Source organism: Homarus americanus, unplaced genomic scaffold (genome assembly GCF_018991925.1).
Source record: "Homarus americanus isolate GMGI-L3 unplaced genomic scaffold, GMGI_Hamer_2.0 scaffold4060, whole genome shotgun sequence".
In the NCBI taxonomy this organism is placed as follows: Eukaryota; Metazoa; Arthropoda; class Malacostraca; order Decapoda; family Nephropidae; genus Homarus; species Homarus americanus.
This window is the reverse complement of record NW_024746161.1, coordinates 9,590,989-9,612,488: the sequence shown is the minus strand read 5'-3', so window position 1 is coordinate 9,612,488 and position 21,500 is coordinate 9,590,989. Positions and strand designations below refer to the sequence as shown.

At 37.0% G+C, this 21,500-nt stretch overlaps 1 protein-coding gene across 1 annotated transcript; it reads right to left on the bottom strand.

Annotated features, from left to right (window-relative positions):
- Nucleotides 1–1,813: 1,813 nt before the first annotated feature.
- LOC121878930 (vesicle-associated membrane protein 7-like) lies at nt 1,814–15,502 on the bottom strand. Its single transcript, XM_042385362.1, has 7 exons — nt 15,348–15,502; nt 11,087–11,295; nt 8,980–9,099; nt 8,235–8,343; nt 6,931–6,998; nt 5,745–5,837; nt 1,814–4,665 (listed from the first exon to the last, which is right to left on the bottom strand). The coding sequence occupies exons 2-7, from the start codon at nt 11,291–11,293 to the stop codon at nt 4,600–4,602; spliced, it is 663 nt and encodes a 220-aa protein (XP_042241296.1). The 5' UTR covers nt 11,294–11,295; nt 15,348–15,502; the 3' UTR covers nt 1,814–4,599.
- Between the last annotated feature and the right edge of the window lie 5,998 nt (nt 15,503–21,500).

Sequence of the window (21,500 nt, the reverse complement as noted above, 5' to 3'; positions counted from 1 at the left end):
ATGTGCACATGGCTTCAAAATGTCCAGGATATTGGTCAGATTTCAAAATTGTTCCTCCGAGGAAGTGTCCATGTCTGAAAAGCTGTTCAGGGAGAAACTCGCCACCATATTACGAAATTTGCAAATCACCATTTCTTAAAATCACCAAAATAATATTACGAAATTTAGTCAGATTGTTAACGTCTATTACCATCAGCTATTTAGAAATGTGTATATGTGTGTATGGAACGACAGGAAACGATGGGACACGCTGACCAAGTGACCATTGTGCGCGAGGGTTTAGCCTACATGAGGTAACCATTATCATTTCTTCTATAAAATAATTTTCTCAAGCTCTCGGTTGACGTGTGTTGTCAAGTATTGTACAGTATAAAAATTACCCAAAAGTTTGCTCACCTGCAGTCTGACACCTTTTTCTCTTCCACAGAGTAATGAATAAACTTGCCGAGCGTAGTTATTTGTAAAGTTTTCCTTGACAGTCTTCGCTCTTGTTGGTTCCACACTGATCAAACCTAATCCATTCTGACGTCACTAGATCCAAGGTTCACTTTCCATTCTGCTCTCTAATATTAAGCACTTCACACAACTGTTGTTTCAGCCTGTCACTGTCAGGAGGTTTAGCCACACTCCCTGGTGATACTGGTCTTACCATATTGTATAACACACAAAGTTAAGAGTAGGGGAGGGTAAACACAGGTGCACAAACTCGACAGAATAAACCAAGGAATATCTGTTAAGGAAGAGTCACTTCCATAATATGATCCCTAAAGACAGTTCAGTGGTTAACTACCAAAGATCAAAGGAGAACGAATAGAAAATGTTTTCGGTTGACTGAAGTATTTCATTGGTCACAGAAAACGGTACTAGCTTATTTAAATTGGGCTAGTGTCCTTTCCTTCGTTCTTCTGAATTGTCTTAGCATAAATTAATTCAGCAAAAATGTTCTTTTAGTTTTAAAAATATTCATATAGAATTACAATGGAATTAACTAATAATGGGTGAAGAATAACATTGTTGATCTCTATTGTTAACAACAACAAATATAAATCCGTATATTAAAAAATAGTTTTGAAAAATTCATTCCAACTAACAATATACAAAAATAAGGCAGACGGCAGATTGGAGAGCACTTTGAATCACATACAATTTCATAAAAGAACCAGCAAGCTAGTGCGAGCAGGAGCATGGATGTCCTTCCGGGCAACAGGGGCACTACAAATGGTGGTGATAGTGGAGTTACAGGCGCGGTTCACAGGGGCCTGAGGCACAGATCAACTTGGGGCCCCCTACCCTCAAGATATATATATATATATATATATATATATATATATATATATATATATATATATATATATATATATATATATATATATATATATATATATATATATATATATATATAAATAAAACACATTCAATTTTCATAAGAGACAGAAAATTGAGACATTGCTAGGACATCGTTGAACGAAGTTCATGTTTTATATGCTTCAACTTCGAGAATGTTTGGATTTGGGGGCCCCTTAGAGTCTGGGGGCCTGAGGCCAGTGCCTCATGGTTAATCCGGCACTGGGCGCGTACAGTGTGTAACCTCTGGGGTTAATATTGAGAAAGATAAGGCACATGCAAGACACACACAACCAAAAGATGGAAACCTATGTCACACAATAACATATCTATGCAGTAATGCAGGCCCTGGTGGTCCATAACTTGCATTATTGGGCAACTCCACTGTACGTATTTATGACTAATTAATTGTACGGATAAGTTTTTATGATAGCACAGTTAATAAAAGTCTTGGTAATGAAACTCTTAATTATTATCACATTTTATTTTAGTACTCATCTGTATTATATTTGCATATCAAGAATATAAAAATTAAATTACAAATTTTCCAATGAATTACTTTGCATGCATCCTTATGAATAAAAACAAGTAATGCTATGTATCCAACAGTGCTCAAACAATATACATAAACAGATTCTTCGTATCAACAAGATCCACTTTGGAGTATTTGAATTACCTTACTATAATATTCTAGGCTTGTATGGCCATATTAATTTCGCAAATTAGTCTTTTACAAGCACATTTAAACACGAACAGATCAACTGTCACTTATCACCCTGTAACACTGCTACAAGGCAATCCAATGGTAACTTATAACATCTTGAGAATTATTAATCTAAATCACCATTACTCACCATATAGTTTGAGATTTATAAACTGTGGAGTAGGTAAGTTTGCCAATAATTAATCTAACTTACAGGATATTCATAGAAAAATTCCTTCTAGTGCTTCAGAAAATCATCTTAAGACCTATGAACTCACTACACTTGAAAATCACACAAGTTATAAATTACTGTATGAGAAAATACCGGTAAACTACAGCCTCATATAAGCCTTAAAGGAAAAGGAAATAATTCAAGTCTAAGAGGAAGCATATGAAAAATGTCACATCATCGTAAGTTTCTATAATATCACTAATGCATCAAGTGTTTTAAAGACACTGGCTTAAACTAAAGGTGCTATCACAGCATATTTACAAATAGTATTCACTACCATACTTTATCCCCATGTAAGTCATGCCTATAGTTGCTTTCTCACACAAAATATACTTCAACGACAGATTACTTCATGGACCCCAAAACAGACTGTATCTCACTTGGACCAGTCCTTCATAACGTGAAGTTAAACTGAAATTCTTTCCGTGCGCTGTAGTGATAAATTTACTACACAAAAAATTGCCATACATTTGGTTTAGTGTGCCATTAATGCCATTTACGAAGGAACATTAGCTAAAATTTTTTAAATAGTCGAGGACTCAAGTAATCCCACTCAATACAAATATTATTGTGCAGACTTTTTCACTCAATTCAGGAAAATAGCTGCAGTGAATACTACAATGGTTAAGATCTTCACCTCATTGTTATTTCACTTGATAATAAAGGTAAATGATAGTCAGCAATTGTATAAGAATTATGGGAAATTCATTACTTTTGAGGCCCTGCAATAAAGATTTTAAATCCCTTTGACATTTACTGTGTGATTAATAAATCTACATACAACTGAATATTGGCCGTAGATAAATCCTTTTCAAACAAAACTATTATCATATTCAACTGAAACAAGACACTTATGTAAGGAGTAAAAAGCTACAAGTGACTAAGATGCACTCCAATCTATTATCTGGTAACAGTCAGTAAGTGAGCAACACTTTTTGACAATGGAAAATTATACTTGGAGGTTCTCTTGATAATTGGTAACCCAATTTCATATTGTACTGTAAATTACTTACAGAGCACAAAGTAAATCTAAGTTACTAAACAAAATGGTCCTCTCCAATTACAGTATACAGTATATAAAAAAAGGGCTGATTCTTACATACATCAGAAGCCAATAACCACACATCTAATAAGAATCACCATTTAACCGGTCTGTTTCAAGTCAGCCAACTATACTAAGCTGGTACAATGTCAGAGTGCAATACAGCACTGTAATAATATTGACCCCTTACCTTATGAGGGGACTTAAGTAAACACAGATATATTTCTATATAAGCCATTAAATAACTTGATTTAAGCAACCCCTTTATCCTTTCAAAATATATATTATCTATATAACTTGATAACAATCCAATAATCATATCCAAGTAATCTCATTGCAGTGGAAGCATTTCTACATTGGCTTTCATGCAGGTGCAATCACAGACAACACTGTTACTTACAATATATAACTTGACCAATTATAAATAGCCAGCACAGCATGTACAGCGTGTGAGTGTACTTGTCGAGTTTTTGAAAGTTTGTGATGGTTGATAAAGCTTTGTAAACTCATCATATAAATCCAATAACACTGCAAATTAATATTATCTCATTTAAGAGAAACTACAAGAGTAATTTTTTTTGTTTTTATACACCGAGGTATGATCTTACATAATGCCTAAGTATATATAAGAAAAACATGCTGACACAGAGACAGGCTGAAATATATAGAAGCACTGTACTCACAAATGTCCCATGATTCTAACTGACGGGATCATAACTTATCAAGAATGAAAGTCACCCCTGTGATTGAATTTTTTCATGAACAGTAAATTACATTGTATCAATATTATCTTTATAATATACAGTATTTAGATATTTATTGAATTATTTAATACATGAGAATTTCGGGAAATACAGTAACACTGCTCACTTATAAGTACTGTACAACAATGATTATGTTGTTACAACACAGCAATAATGAGCCTAATGACTGATGAAAAAGCAGGATGAAAGATGAAATCACTCACATTATGAAGATGAAAGGTAATCAAACCCAAAAGTAGGAAACTAGAATATTTGGTCAGTCAATGCTTCACTCTAATAGTAATACACTGTAATGTAAAAAAATTACTGATACTGGTGATGTGTGTATTTTTTAGAGAAAGTTTGTCTGACCTCATACATCACTGGTTTTCACACATGATCTTTACTTATGTGGTAGATGAGATAATTCAACCAAGAATGAAACTAGTGCTGGACTTGGATATTCTCCGAATAAGGACAAAATGTCTTTAAACGTATCCCACTGCAGGTCCATATCTTCTCACATGTGACCATCCTACTTCTCAGTGCAATGCTTCCATGTTGGGCCGCATGCCATTGCACCTATGATATAGATGCTAGCCTGGAAAATAGAGGCTATGTTAGTACAAGCTGAACCTCTCTAATCTGGCAAAATTGGGACCCTGAGCAGATCAAGACTATAGAATTTTCTGGTTCATAGGAGTTTACAAAAAAGCTGTATGGTAAAAATTACTGAAGAGAACCAGAATATAATTTATCCACTGCCTCATTACTATGTGCTATCAACTCTTAAGTCATCAGCATACAACAACTCCCAAGGCAGGTAAGTCCCAAGTCCCATGATATTGCTCCCAGAGCCATAATAAATAAAAGGGGGCTCAAATTCCTCACCATTTACTCTCACAGAAGTTTTTGAGCCCTCATATAATGCCAAATTCACTCAAATAAGACACTCCTCAAGTCCTTATTTTCTCATTGCTCACTTTATTAATTCACTTGGTACCCTGTCAAATGCCCTCTCTTAGGTCTACAAATATGTAGTACAGCATCAGCATACAACTTTCTCTTGTTCGAGCACCATTGTGTATGTACAAGTATAACGAACACACCAATACAATATACTACTAAATAACCCTCAATCACAGCAGGGCCTGATGTTGTTGTGTCTAACTTCTTAATTTGCAGACAAAAAGTGTTGTTACAACTTGTTCACTTCCATCCCTCCCTAGAGACGGAAATCCATCACTGGTCAGAGAGATGAGCACACCCTTCCTCTCTCCTTCTTGGTAACTCACAACTATTACTTCCTGTACAGTCCATCACTGGTCTTCAATGGGAACATTCAAGAGCCTGTGCATGCCCAGTACTTGCCAACAGTGCGTAACAGATACGTGACTGATCGCCCAAGAGGCTAACAAGCCAATCAGTGGTGAAGAGGATAAATGCAAAAGTATAACTATTGCTTCCCATCAATTACTGCTGTATATACAGTATTGTACAGATATAGGACCATTCATTCGATATGCTTGGGACCTGGGGGTTACCAGATAAGTAGTTTTTCTGAAATTTGGAGAGCCAGGCCTAAAACAGACTACAAAGCCTCTGTCCAGAAGCTGCTTTAACTGTACACTGTAACATTAAAACTTAAAATTATTTGAGAATGCTAAATGTGGTACTTACCCCTAAACCCAAGATGATGATTATGATGATGCGGACATTCTTCCACCAAAGGCTTCTAGCCAACGTGCGACTTGTAGTTTTGAATGTAACAGCCTGAAAATAATAAATGTAAAATTTTGTATTATCTTGCAGTAATAAAAACTGAGTAAGAGTGTGATACACAGTGATATTGTAACTAGGACCAACAAAGAGGTTCAGAATGCTGCATCTGTTCTCATCATGTACGGTCAGACTGCCATATGGGTCAGAAGCATGGACACTTTCAGCAGACACCAGAAAAGGGTGTCCGGGGAGGCGTCATATGGACTAAACACTCCCTTGAGATTCTGGGAAGGATTGCAAGTGAGCTTTTGGCAGGTAATGTGTCATTAGGGTTGATAGGCATCTGAGAAGAAAAGCCCTAATATAACAACATAGAGAGGACAGGGCATGGCTTGCTCACCACCAATAACACTAAAGTAGGCAGTTACTTGATTATTTCCACATCCCGCCACTGCCATTCGTGAAAAAACAAAAACAATGCGAAGTGATGAGGTAGTGGTGGCAATGGTGTTTGGCCACTGATCCACACCCAGCCCAGGATGGAAGCTAAAGTATGTCGATTGGTGAATCAGAGGCAAATTATTGGTTTGTGCCTTGCTGGCTACAAGGTGTCAGAAGTTGCAAGTATAATAATACATACAGATAATTTAGCTTATTTTCAGCACCAAGGTAACACACAGCAGGTACCTATCTCACCCTCTACTCTTGTAAGATAGATGAGATCCTTTGCAGACATTCATACTAGGACTAGACCTGATTCCTGTATCATTAGGTCACTACAAGTAACAACGGCACCTCAAAGTAGTACCAAAACATCTTCACACCCAGAGAACTGAAAGCATTACCCACAACACCAGGTGGGCTCCTCAAAACACAACAGCAGTTTCTAGGCCTGACATTCCCTCTGACAGTAGATCAGTGACTGATGCTACTTCTGTACAATATTAACTTTGAAATCATCAGACTTCATTTAATAACAAACTGGAAGACTAAACTATGGTCACCAGTTGGAGATACAGACCAACAAAAAAGAATGATAACAACAGTAAAAAGTATTTTGTACAGAAGCATGCTAAAATGCCATAATACAGGTATAGTAAAATACTGTACTCTATAGTTGAGAAACATTAAAAAAAAAACTTACCGAGGTGTTGAGATTTTCTGTCTTGTTTATCAATAGCTCGAGTCTCTCTCCTCTACATGCCAAGTTCTCTGAAATAAGATCCGTGGTGTTAGCATACAAAATAACCAGTATGAAGTCATCATTATACAACTGCAAAACCTAACAAAAGTGCAAATATGTTTACGTGCAACAGTAATTTCTGCAGACAAACATTTAGAGCCAGTAGACAATTCCTATATTAATAAAGTAAAATGCAACTTTATAAAAAAAATACTGTATTATCATAATTTCTTAATGGCCATTTTCCATGCCTACATTATTATGGGTAAAGGAAAAATATACAGTTAAGATCAAACAGTGTGTGTCATAACTCACTATAGATTCAATTTATTGCCACCAATAGATAATATACAGAGCAGTGGGTCCCCAAAGCTAGAAGAGGCTACGGAAATAGACAGTGACTTTCATTTACTACACCAGCAGTCAGGGAGTGAGAAGCCAACCATCAATTAATCAACTTGTGGATTACTGACAACATTAAGTGGAGCTGGCTGGTAAGTGAATTAGGTAGCTAGGTATTTTCTTGTGTCTCATTTATGTTACTGTCTTGTGCATCTTACTAATGTTACTGTGTCTTGTATCTTAATTATGTTACTAATTCTAGCCATTAGTTGCTGTTTCTCAGTACAAACAGTAAAAGCTTACATTTCTGTAAAAACTAACTTACTGAATATCTGTATAAATCTCCAGCTAAATGAATAACCAAGTGAGTGAATAGCTGTTTAAGTCTTCAGCTAGTAAAGGTCTCCATACTATAACAGTCTGATGTTTGTATATGTTTCTACAACTCATTTCATTCAACGACTCCATGAAAATAAACAGTTTAAGAAAATAAGTGAATATATGCTGATGTGGTGTGAATATACAGTATTGATGATGAAGAGGTGAAGAATGTACAGTATTACAGTATTCTGCTGAGGGTTGTGTTACATGTCTAGAGGTAACCCAAGACCTGGCCTGGCATGAGCATGACCAAGCAAAGAGACGAAACTGCTCTACTTCCCATACACTAATGATTTATTGATGTCCATACACCTATTAATTTAATGACTAATTTTACTTTACTAAGCACAAGGAAACAACTACTCACAAAATGGAAGTTCCAGTGTAAAAAAGGCATAGAAAACTTAAACTTTACTCACATGAACATAATTTTCAAGATCCAAATAGAAACATAATATTAAATCATTAAGATATATCTTAATTTATTCATGTGACAGACAACTGCCAGAATTACTGTATTCACAAACAAATCCTTAACTTACCAATATTCTTCACCAGGATATCCTTCACATCACTCACTTCCCCTTGCAGACGTGAGATCTTGTCAATCTCTCGTGACTCTGTGTAGTGCTTCATCTGACTTGCCTGAACCTGAAAAAGGAATCAATAGAATACTACACTATTGAGAAAAAATAATAATACTGTATTAGCAAATACAGTACAGTACAGTATATGAAATTTGGACATGCAACCTGTACTACTATAACACTTGCTGTCTACTTATCATACTGATCTCATGTTCTTTTCATTACATATAAAAAGTCTTTATATGTAGCGATGAGTCAGATGGTTTATGACAAAGCACAAAATAAGCCAAATTAATTTTTTAATGTACAGTACTACAGTACAGTATATAGTACAGAACTGTATCTGAAATAAAAAATTATGTATATTTTTTATATAAAACCAGCTTCCATCAATTCTAATATTTTAATTAAGATAAAAGTTAAAGACAAACATCTTCCAAGAGTGCCACACCATGTGAGGTTGTCAAGCTGTACAGTATTGTGTTTTGTGGCCAAATAAAAGAACCATATTAAAACATGGCATTACCTCTAATAAGACCCTAACCCTAATAATAGTGCTTACAATGTCAATCAATTCCATCCACTATAATTAATAAAAAAAATAAATTCTCACTCATGCCATTCTTGTAACAGTGCTGGAATCCTGAGCAACACCACAGACTGCCTTCATCCTCTCTACCTGTCTTATTATTATTATTACCTGAGCAAATTCGCTGTTCATGGCATAGGGGAGCGCATTGTGGATTCGGGCCCCGTAAGTGGCTTGGAACCTCTGTTTGATGTCTTCCAAGAACAGGAAAGCTCGTTGTCGCTCAAACTCCTACAATAAAAAAAATTAAAATCTTAAAATATGTGGATACAATTTACATTCATTGTATAAAAATTAAGGACTGAAGGATGACATATGATTTAATGTCTGAAGAAATGAAAAGAAAATCTTGTGTGATTCAAGGCAACAAAATATACATTGGCAGAGCCCATCTTTTGCCAGAGACCTTAAAATGTTTATCAACAGGATACACTGCCTAGATAAACAAGGCTAGATAATGTTTTTTTCTGCTTGCATCAGGTATAACTAAACTAGCTGTGTCATGACCAAAATCTACCTTCCTTGATCTGGTGTTTACTTGAGGTCCAGTGAGGCATACAAAATGACCCACAATTTAAACCTACTCTAAACTAATCTTCCAACTTCTAATCTTAGCAAGGGGTGAAGGAATGAAGTCAGGTAATTTTTTTCATTCAAGTCCCATAATGGAACTCTTTACTTCACTCCATCACTTATGACCTGGGAGTCATCATTAAATGACTTCTTGTAAGATTCTGAATGACTTAGGAATGGGAAGTTGGCCAGGTGTCAACAGTCTACTGTAAGCACCCCCAATTAGTAAGTCATCTTCTGTACATTAGGAGAGGTGCCTGATCGTGTGTGCCTCCTACAGTCACTCACTTATAACTTTTTATTAGAATAATTCTTATAAGAACACATAATTGGGGATTTTGTTCTTTGTTATAAATCTGACTTTATATACCGGTATATTCCTCTAATAAAGATAAAATAGATGGTAAAACGTCTTAATACATGTAAGGTAGTCTGGTAATTTGAAGAGGCCAAATGGACTTAATTTCTAATTAGCTGAGAAAAAATTACTACATACAGGAATAATGAATAGGTAACCTTTATGATGTACAGGTACAGTATAATAATAATATTTGATAGTTAAACTGAAAAAAGATGCCTATGTATAGCCATGGTACCTACTTCATCTTCCAAACATAATTTACACACCAGTATGTATTGTACTGGTCTAAATTCATGGGGGGACTTCATTCTTTGTTAAAAATTAAATGGCTTGAGAGGTGATCATCTCTTCCACTTGGGTCTACATCCCTCAGAAAAATCATCATAAGTCTCAAAGCATCAGTTTTGGAGAGAACAAAAAAATTAATAAAACTAACTGAAGCATAAAAGATGATGAGAACAAATCAGATGACCATTACAAGAGATTTCCAAGTGGCAAATTTCATGAAAAGTCTGCTTGGAATTACAGTACAGTACATTGCCTTGAGCTATAGAGTTCCAATACTTCCCCATCACATACCTACTGATTCAACCACACACTTTTTCTTGATCCATAAATACAATACTGAAAACAAGACTCCTCCTTTCTCCTATTTTTAACTCACAATTTTCAATGCAAATGCCAGTGAAACATCCTTTCCCATTTCTCTATAGACAATGTGTATACTGTATCATCTAATACTGTATATACACTTTACTGTATATTTTAGGCTACAATTATTCTTGATACGTACCTAGTTTACTGTATTTTCCCAGACACGCACTTCAAAGAATTACTGGGATATTCTTCACAATCTTTACAGTCATTCTCGTCACCTATTTCTTTTATCCAGGAGATCTATACAAGCTCTACAGTGCTATCTCCATCTACTGGACTATGTTGGAGAGTGCAGTCCATTATATCGAGGCCCAAAAGATGTGAAACCTTTAACTAAAGAACTATATGGCAAGGGATAGCCCATTATATCGAGGTCCGTTAGATGGGAGTAACGGACTATTTTAGTATATGACAAAGGATAGTCTGTTATATCGAGGTTTACTAGATTTGAAACCCCCATCTAACGCACACTATGGGAGAGATGTTATAAGGAGGCTTCACTCTACTGTATGTCATTCTTGGGCTCAGGCTCTTATAGACTCTTTAAGTTATCCTCATATGACTTTTACTTCCTCTTTATATTGTAACTCTGAAAACCAAAATGGTAAAGAGATACTGTCAACTTACATCATCAGTGATACAGAGGTACACCACACCATCTTCAGCCACATAATGGAATAAATATGAACCATGAGAATATGTTAAACGTCCAGACTCTCCAGGTGAGATTTTTGCCAAGATCTGCTCTGTCACCTCGGCAAAATTTCCAGCACACGTTGCATATCGGGCGAGGACTGTTGTGCCTCGGGCAATCACACTGTATAAGAGCGGCATTTCTGAAATACAGAAAATAAAATGCTGTGGAAATGTTTTAACATAGGACATGGATATTAAAAAAGGTTGGGGACTGGTGATGAACGTGCCTCTCACTACAGTGTCCAGGGTCGATTTAGGTCAAATGTGAAAAGGCAATACATGTACTGTATTGCCCCTGGGACACCTTCTTTAAGAGTTAAAGTGGTGATGGGAATGTTTACAGTACAATATCAACCACCAACATCAAAGGTTATTCTTGGTTCAGAAATGTACTATACAGTACGCTAAATGGATACAAAGCCCCAGTTTTCTTGACGTAACTTGTGTAAAAATGGGATTTCCAGGATCAGGCTACTGATATCATTGAGCAATGCATACCGATAAGTTGTCAGAGTGTGTGTGATGGCACCAAGACACCACTGGTACAGGCTCAGATACATTCTGGAATAAGTGCATGCCCAGTACTTACCAAAAAGGTGTAAAAAAAATGTGAATTGACTATCCCCAGTTGCTAACAGGCCAATAACTGGCAAAGAGGATAAAATTATGAGTGTGTGAGAGTGCACAAAAAAAACAACTATCAATGCACTGTGATAAGATAACTAAATTACCACACTATTTTTGTACCCTGCATTAATCTGACTATGGAAAACTTCATCCCGTTGTTCAGCTGAGTTTTTTATATGAGAAAGGAGAATGAGTGAATCAAAAGAGGACATGGCAGATGGTTTTATAATTAGTCAATGTAAAAAAAAGTATATGAATCATTAAATAAATATACCATATTATAGTACTCTTTACTAATTTTTTTTAAGTAATATCTATTTATATTGACTGTCCAGTACAGTACAAGGTATTGATTATCATTCATGCTTGGAACTGGAAACAAACTGGATTTAGGAATTTTCCAATTTTTTTAAATAATGGTTGACTTGGATTATACATAGAATATTAAATAAAGTCTGGGAAATATGCCAAAGGTTTTAACTTTGTAATAACAAATTTAGAAAAAAATGTGAGTCTACCCTCAAGTCAACTCCGTACTCTGTTATTAATATCATCTTTAATAACAAAGCACAGAATTCACTTGAGAGTAGACTCACATTTTTTTCTAAATTTGTTGTCTTGTTTCTGAATTATTTGTGAGAACATTTTCCCATTATTATTTATTTGTATGTGTAGACACACACACACACACACACACATACAAAACAGGTAAAAGAAATTACTGTCTCTAGAATGAATGGCTCCCTGTCTCAGCCGTGAAAATGCCAGCAACTTTAAAAACTACCCTTAGACTTTCTTGGGTACATCCAGGGTGGCATCCGCGAATAATCGAGGTCCGTGAATTAAAAGTCTGTAAATTGTCAGGGCATGCCGTACCAAGATTACTGTGTCCATTACATTTTAAACTTTCTCATACTATCAACAAAGTAGAAGTACTAATGTATATAGCAAAGACACTACCAGGAGTCACATTTTCAACACCCAGTATATCCATTAAGCAGACAAGATCAAAGCTTTCACAATACAGTACAGTAGTTTAGTTTTCAAGGAATACAGACTCAAATGTAAAGTTCTGATTTATTCAGTTCATTTTTAACTCCATATTTCCTTCTACTGCATGCATAGCTTTGCCCACTAAAAGATTTAACCCCTTCCCACTGGTGTATGGAATCTGTAGGGAAGACTGAACAAGAGGAAAAGCCATATCCACCAGCTTCCAACCTTGATGATCAGTGGCCTTGCTAGCTCGTCATCAGTCTGAGCTCTCATTGTCACCATCAGATCATCTATGTTCATATACTCATTATTATCAGCATATGATTCATCCTCACTAGACATTGGGGGAGGGAGGGTTAAAAAAAAAAAAAAAAAGAAACTGGAAATGATGAACAAAATGTCCCAATTATAAACAGTGGAGCAATGGCATCTTAGCACCTGCCTGTGTATTATGTTCAGGATGGAAAATTTTAAAATTATGAAAAAAGTTTTCCTTGTAAACTTTTTGGCCTTCTTGAGGAATAAAAAAACAAAACAAGACTGATATTGATGACTACACAGTGGATGCGTTATTTGTTTTGATGTTTATATGCTTACAATAGTTTCATCAGTAAGTTCTGATATGCAGTACTGTAATAATATTTTTTCGGGGGCTGGGTTAGGTTAAGTTGAACATTTAAATAAACACTTAACACATTTTCCATAACTACGACAGTATTCAATATAAAACAGTGAAATAACAGCATTTTAAAATTTGTTTTCTATGAAAAACTAGCAGCAGTGTAGTCATCAATAATTACCAAACACAAACATTAAATTTATTATTTTACCATCTACCATCTTACTTAGTCATTCAAGCAGTTGGTCTGTTCTTTGTTACTTTGTTATGAAATTAATTGCCCATCGTTAGTACAGGAGGAAACTGGAGTACCCGGAGAAAATCTGTGATGTTCAGTAAGGTCACACAGGATAATACCCTTCCTGCATCTGCCCCAAGGTGGTACTCACACCCACGACACAGTGGTGAGAGATACATACATACTGTACTTTATCGCTGTATCATCAACACCTGATACGTGCCTGAACCAGCAACTTGAGAACCTTTCTCCAAAGAAGATAAATGCTTTCGTGCCCCACGAGAAAGGCAAAAAGTGGATGAGTTCTGACACCAACACTCCTCTGTTTACTGTACATTGGTGCTTCTGGAATTTTTCATCAGTTACTTTCAGACAGAATTATTATTTGGCTGATCAAGAGTATTTGTACCTAATGGTGCAGATACTGCACATGTTATTTGCACCCAAATCCTAACCAATCCAATCTAGCCACAGGTGCTATTTGCACCTAAAACAAACAGAATAATCTAACCTATTGATGAAAGTAAAATGGGCAGGCAGCTGGTTTACCCAAACATGTCATAATATTTGATTACTAAATACTCACAGCTGGACAGTCCAGTGATGGGTGGCTAATAACGTGCGAAAAAGGTATCCGCTTTGTTGGAAGTAAGTACTGTATCCAAGTCTTTATTTTTTCATAGAAAATTATAACTATTATCTTTGGTTAGTTTAAGTAGATTAGGGTGTCAATATTGTCTTTTCTTACATTATTGGGGTGGTGGGTATTGACCAGCAGTTTCCAGTACCGTAGTTAATGGTGGAATTGTTCACTAAGGTTAAGGACAATTTTTTTTCATAAAATGAACCATAACCTAAATTAATAGTTACTTATTCTATTATCATTTAAATATTGCCTTCTGTGAAAACATATGTCCTAAAGTTTCTGGTTGAGGTAAGCAACAGTTGTAAAGCAATGCCTTTATCTTCAATACACACATGTCGTGAAGTTGGTGGTTCAGGTGTGACACTGTCCTACAACATTACCCAAACTTTTGGGGTTTTTCATGAGGTAAGAAAGCATTTATTTTTTATAGAGAAATTTAGTGTTGCTGGTTTAGGTGCGATATTGTCTTTCAATATGGAATTATTTTAGTTTCGGTCATCCGAGGAATCTTAGGAATTTAACTCTAAGAATTTAACTACTGGACTTACATAGGCGGGGGGGGGAGGGGCAGTTAGGAGGTTAGGCCAGGTCATTTGCGAGAGAAAAGTCACAGAAGAAAGGTGTCTTAGAATTGTCTAAACTACTGATTCCAATAGTTAAAATCCTAAGATTTCCCAGATTACCGAAACTAAAACTTTACCTTCAATATTACGTTAAATACCAACTGATAAACACAGTCTTTTCTAAAATACGACCGGTAACTTCATTAAACAATACACGAAATGTAGAGTATTAATTCGACATGATATTGTTCAAAAACATCCTTCAGAAAGCTACCGATACATCACATAGGATACCTCGAAAAAGGTTCACTTTCCACATATGACCGTGACACGAGAGTCCTACATAATTGCGCCGAATGAAGTGCACATACAATATGATGTCCAAAGTAAACAACTATATCCTCGATTTATCTCTTCCAACACAATAATTCTCACTTTTACGCCTAATGTTTTGACCTAAGCCTTCCAATAACACCTCACAGCACAACCACGCAATACATTACCTGATATCACACTAGGTTGTCCAGGTATTCACGCTTGGAAATTGTGAACGAAGGACAAGAGGATGCGTCACCACCCTCCCTGCCTCAGACTTTGTTTACTGGAACGAAATCATATGGTCCGTCTCCGAAAGTGTTCACTGGCTTTGGCTTCTCCTTCCCTGGCTTGTACGTCATACACATTTAATCTACATAAAAAATACTTAAAGCATTAAACTAATATTTAAGTAATGTAATTTGATTATAAATTCTATTGCTTTTTACTGAAATAAATTACTTCTGAATAATAATAATAATAGTGACCATTTCCAAAAAGATCAAATGCGGCGTAGTACCATCAATGTCACATGCGAGGGTGTTCATTGGTCAGCGACAACAACCAATCACAAGCCAGAATTAAAGGCAGGCCTGTAAAAATATTTTACATTCGCATTTTATATACTTAATGATATTGTCATGCGTCATATTATTATGCTATCCTAACAAGAAATATAATTTTTCTTATAAGGGACAAACGTGAACATTCAGTACTTGCTAGTGATACAGAATAGCCCCTGTACTTATGTCGTGACTCACTCCTAATAAGTCATCGAACACCACACACTGCAGGAACCGCTGGGCACAACCTATTGACAACAGCCAGTTTGAAAAGTGATTAACTTAAGTTAATGTAGAGAAATAAATGTTTTGTTTAAGGTATAGGATCTTATTTACAATCCTAGGAGCTTTACACTTTATATACGTTAATTTTTTTGCACGACAAATAGCCGTCTTTAACTCGTAACTGGTGGATTAAAAGAAAAAAAAAGTATATATATATATATATATATATATATATATATATATATATATATATATATATATATATATATATATATATATATATATATATATATATATATATATATATATATACATATATATATTTTTTTTTTTAAGTGATTTTGCCGTGGTGACATGATTTTATATTAATTGTTTTGTGTCACAGTTCAGTGAGTTTAGATAAGTTATCATATCTGTTTTGGGGTTATTTTAGATACAGTATACTGCCACTGTCATGGTACCGTGAGTATGGATGGTCACAATTAGCAGCAAAACTGGACATTGACCTAACCCTTCCCAGACAGTGTGGTTGGTAAAAACACTGTTCATATGTCAATGGCTCAACTATATAAGAATATTTTCGCACATCAGTCTATATACCATATTTGGACGCCATCAAAACTTCATTAGAAAGTCTATTTGCTGCTGACACTAAACAAAATTTTTTTCTGTATTCACTTGATCCACTGCAAATGACAAAGCTTACAGGAGAAGAATTCATGAACCAGATTGCAAAGATCATTAAACTGCAAACTTTCAAGCTGAATCAACCACTTGAGGTAAAATTTGGCCTCGACAAAACAAAAAACGAGATGGCCGATTTTGAAGATGGAAATCAGGACTTCCATAAAAATACTGACCTGATCCCTTCTCTTAACTATTGTACTGTAATTGTTTCATGTTACTCCCCTTCTTAATGATATTCACATAAACTTGACGTATCAATTTCAGTATGAAGTACAGTAATAAATCTGTTATAATCTTCAAAAAAAAAAAAAGCCAACCAAACCCAATCACCCTATTGCTCCTGCCTGGAAAACTCTGCTTGAAGGAAAATGAACAGAAGAACCTTTGAGGAGTCACCTGTGTATCGTAGCATAAGTAAGTGAGATAAATAAATACGCTTTTATAAATTGCGAGGGAGAGAAAATGTCTTAACACAACGCTCCTCTGTGAACCCGGATGAAGGTCTATATATTACTCTTATCTACCTGATATACTGTAGTGAGTATTGGAGGTTGTGTGTGTGTGTGTGTGTGTGTGTGTGTGTGTGTATGACTCAGTGTGTGTGTGTGTGTGTGTGTGTGTGACTCAGTGTGTGTGTGTGTGTGTGTATGACTCAGTGTGTGTGTGTGTGTGTGTGTGTGTGTGTGTGTGTGTGTGTGTGTATGACTCAGTGTGTGTGTATGTGTGTGTATGACTCAGTGTGTGTGTGTGTGTGTGTGTCCTTCAGTATGGTCACATAATCTGTTACATCCACAACATGATTTGACGTCGACCACAGGAACCTAACCATTAAGATTATAACACTGGACACACTCTGTACTTCCTGGCTCTCAGTGGTGTTGATCGGTGATATGTCTTAACTCTATATACTGCACTGTGTAGGATGGCCTCAAAAGACTGGAATATTTACATAACCTTAGTAAATCCAGTGATAGAATCAAGCAGTTCAAAAATAAATGAAGTGGGAATCATCGGAATCTATTTGGTGTTACTTGATAGCACAAAACAAACGTGAGCTAACAATAAGTGTGTGCTACAAGGCTGATTCTGACATTAATCACCACACAAACAGTTGCGGTCATGAAGAAAGTCTCTAATCCACGCCAGGACGTTCTCTTGAATTCCGTGTCCTTCCTAACAGAGCGGATCTCACTGAGGCATCTAAAATCTTGAAAGGGATGGAAGACGTGAGCCAAGATCAATTTTTCATGATGTCTCGCGCGAACAACACATCACGGCACAACTTCAATGAGTGATGCAGGACGAATATAAGGAAATAGTTCTTCACACACAGAGGATGGTAGACCTACGGAAGTGAGAACAAGACTTAAACAATGGAGGGATCCTACACATACCATTGGCATTCTTCCCTCGACATATCCACCTTTATTTAGGATGGCCATTAGGTGTGTAAATAACTAAATAATTATGAAGATAATGAAGGTAATATCGATACACGTAAGAAAGTCTACGGTTAGATTTATCGTTTTCTTTGTGCAGCTGACTTTAACGTCTCTATGAAATATCTTTTTTTGCAGTAACTAAAGTAAATGAACACCAAAGTCGATTTGATTTGAAATACAGCTAACTACAAAATTTGATGTAGTACACGTATACATACAGTATATAAACATTACCAAGCATCGTTGTTTATTATTATTATTATTATTATTATTATTATTATTATTATTATTATTATTATTCAGAGAGGTATAAAAAAGTACAAGTAATCTGACAAATATGTACTCAAGTTATAAGTAAAAGTACTCTTCCTAAATTGTACTTCAGAGAAAGATAAAAGTATCTAATCCCATAGTGACCAGTTCTGCTGAGTTCTGAAACATGCTGAATATTATATCGCATCATTGCCTGTGTCAAAATTTCCGCCTTAACTTGCCAACTAACGCTCAAAACTGACAATAAATTCTAGTAGTCAGAATTGCAAATGCTCGGAGGCTGAAGACGTTGAGAATGATAATTTCGAGTATTTAGTAGAAGGAATTGTCGTAGTGAGGAGAAATAGGGGATAGTGGAGGAGGAACTGGGAATATGGAGAAGAGGAATGGATGGTTAGAGGATGAAGAGAGAGAGAACGATAATAACGATAATGATAACAAGAGAGAGAGAGGGGGAGGAGAAGACTGGGTGATGAATGTGGGGAGGGAAAGGTTATGAGAGGGGAAGGAGGAGGGAGATGAGAGGTACAGGAGGGAAAGTTCGAGGAAAAGAAAGGGTGGGTGGTGTTGATGATGATGGTGGGAGGGGAAGTGATGGTGGGGGGTGTTGAGTGGAGGGTGTTGATGGTGGGGGTGTTGATGGTGGGGGGTGTTGATGGTGGGGGTGTTGATGGTGGGGGTGTTGATGGTAGGGGGTGTTGATGGTGGGGGGGTGTTGATGGTGGGAGGGTGTTGATGGTGGGGGTGCGATGGTGGGGGGGTATGATGGTAGGGGGTGTTGATGATGATGGTGGGGGGTGTGTTGATGGTGGGGGTGTTGATGATGATGGTGGGGTGTTGATGGTGATTCTCGGGGTGTTGATGGTGGGGGTGTTGATGGTGGGGGTGTTGATGGTAGGGGTGTTGATGATGATGGTGGGGGGTGTTGATGGTGGGGGTGTTGATGGTGGGGGTGTTGATGATGATGGTGGGGGGTGTTGATGGTGGGGGGTTGATGGTGGGGGTGTTGATGATGATGGTGGGGGGTGTTGATGATGATGGTGGGGGTGTTGATGGTGGGGAGTGTTGATGGTGGGGGTGTTGATGATGATGGTGGGGGTGTTGATGATGATGGTGGGGTGTTGATGATGATGGTGGGGGTGTTGATGGTGGGGGAGTGTTGATGGTGTGGGGGGTGTTGATGGTGTGGGGGTGTTGATGGTGGGGGTGTTGATGGTGGGGGGTGTTGATGGTGGGGAGGTGTTGATGGTGGGGGGTGTTGATGGTGGGGGTGTTGATGGTGGGGGTGTTGATGATGATGGTGGGGGTGTTGATGATGATGGTGGGGGTGTTGATGGTGGGGGAGTGTTGATGGTGTGGGGTGTTGATGGTGTGGGGGTGTTGATGGTGGGGGAGGGTGCCTCTGCTTTGTGATTCTATCTGGGCATTATTGGTTACTAATGGATGGGCTTTCCTTCTGCTAACGGAATCACTGTAAATTTCTGGAAACTGTTTGGGATTTTCCATCGTTTTTCGTAATTATTTACCCTTTCTAATTCCCGCATGGTGTTGTCGACATGTAACGCTCGCGATTTTCCTTGATGTGTTTTGTTGTGATGTCATCTGCATACATAAATTCTTCGTTACCTATTTTAGTGAGGCTTGTATAGATATGATATTAATTTGCCTCTTACAGCTGCTACTTTATTGTGCACCCCACACTCATAATGTGAGCGATAGCGCAAAGGATTACAAAGTAGAGTTTACAACGGGTCATTAGTAATTAACCTCCGTTGTCAGGATTTATGGAACTGAACGTTTCATAGTATTTCAATTACATCATTTGTTTAGTTCTATATAAAGAGTAACTCATTCACAAATGTGAGTACAGGCGTGTGAGGCAGTGTGTCTGGCCTCACACTTTGTTATTCACATTTGCGTGAGAAGTATTCAACACATTGTGTATTTGGTTCTATACATGAGAACTGATATAGTTACTAAGTGCAAAAAGTGGATACACCTTATATATGTCGGCTATCTTGCCATCAGAGCTGAAGTGTTGTGCCATTTCACACACAATGTGCTTGGACTTGTCCTCTAAAGGTTCTATCTTCACACAGTCGAGGACGTAGTGTTCGAGTGTATGGCTATATGTCTGGCCACACACTTTACATTTAGTCTTGTTTATATCTGCTTGGGGAAACATACTGCCAGAGGGACTTATATCCCAACTTAATCTAGCGGTTACAACATCTTCTAATCTAGTGATCTTGTTACTTGCTCCATATACATGTTTCACTTGATACATCTCATCATGGTAAACTATGGATCGACTATTGCCTGTTTGCACTTGTTCACTGCGTCAAATTCATCAATAAGTTATTTCCTAATTTCAGTTTTAGGGTTCTTTGACAGACCTAAATTGTATTCAACGGTGTCTTTTGTTAGACGCGAGTTTGGCGAGGGGCATCAACCTGTCATGTTTTATGAAGCCTATGTAAGAGGCGGATCCAAACAGTTTGACCCTGACACCCTGGTCAACAAGGTACGCATATTTGTGTCTGGCTTCAGAGACAAGAGAGTGACAACTGAGTTGAGGTGGCGCCAAAAAGTAGTGAGGATAGAGAGTCAGTGATGATGAGACTGTCAGTGACAGTGGTTTCAATGAATTTAATAGCTGTGAATATGGCAACTAATTCAGTTTAGAGGATGCCCATTTGTTAATTCTTAACTCCTTTCTCAATTATATTACCGTCAGGTTGAGTTACAACAATAGCACTTCCAGCCCTCCCACAGGCGGTGTTAAGAGATCCATCAGTGTAGATGGTCTGTGATATTATCATCAGTCTGTAGAGTGTGTATGTGTATAAGAGCTCTCACTTTGGCAGTGTATTGGAGATAAATACTTAGTTTAATTAATTTTGGGTGGATACGTCTGTATTGTGATATCGAAGGAACTGTCCCCAGGGTGACAGGAAGCGCTGCTGTGTCTCAACCTTGTACAGGTGATCTAGTAAACATCTTCATATGTGTAGCTGTAGTTTGATCCATTTAGACTCACCAGCCCCATGGTTCATACATTCTAGCAATTTTAAGGAAAAATATTATCAGGATCACCACGCAGAAGCCCTCAGGGCTATCATGAGGGGCGTGCGGTTGCCAGCTAGTTTGT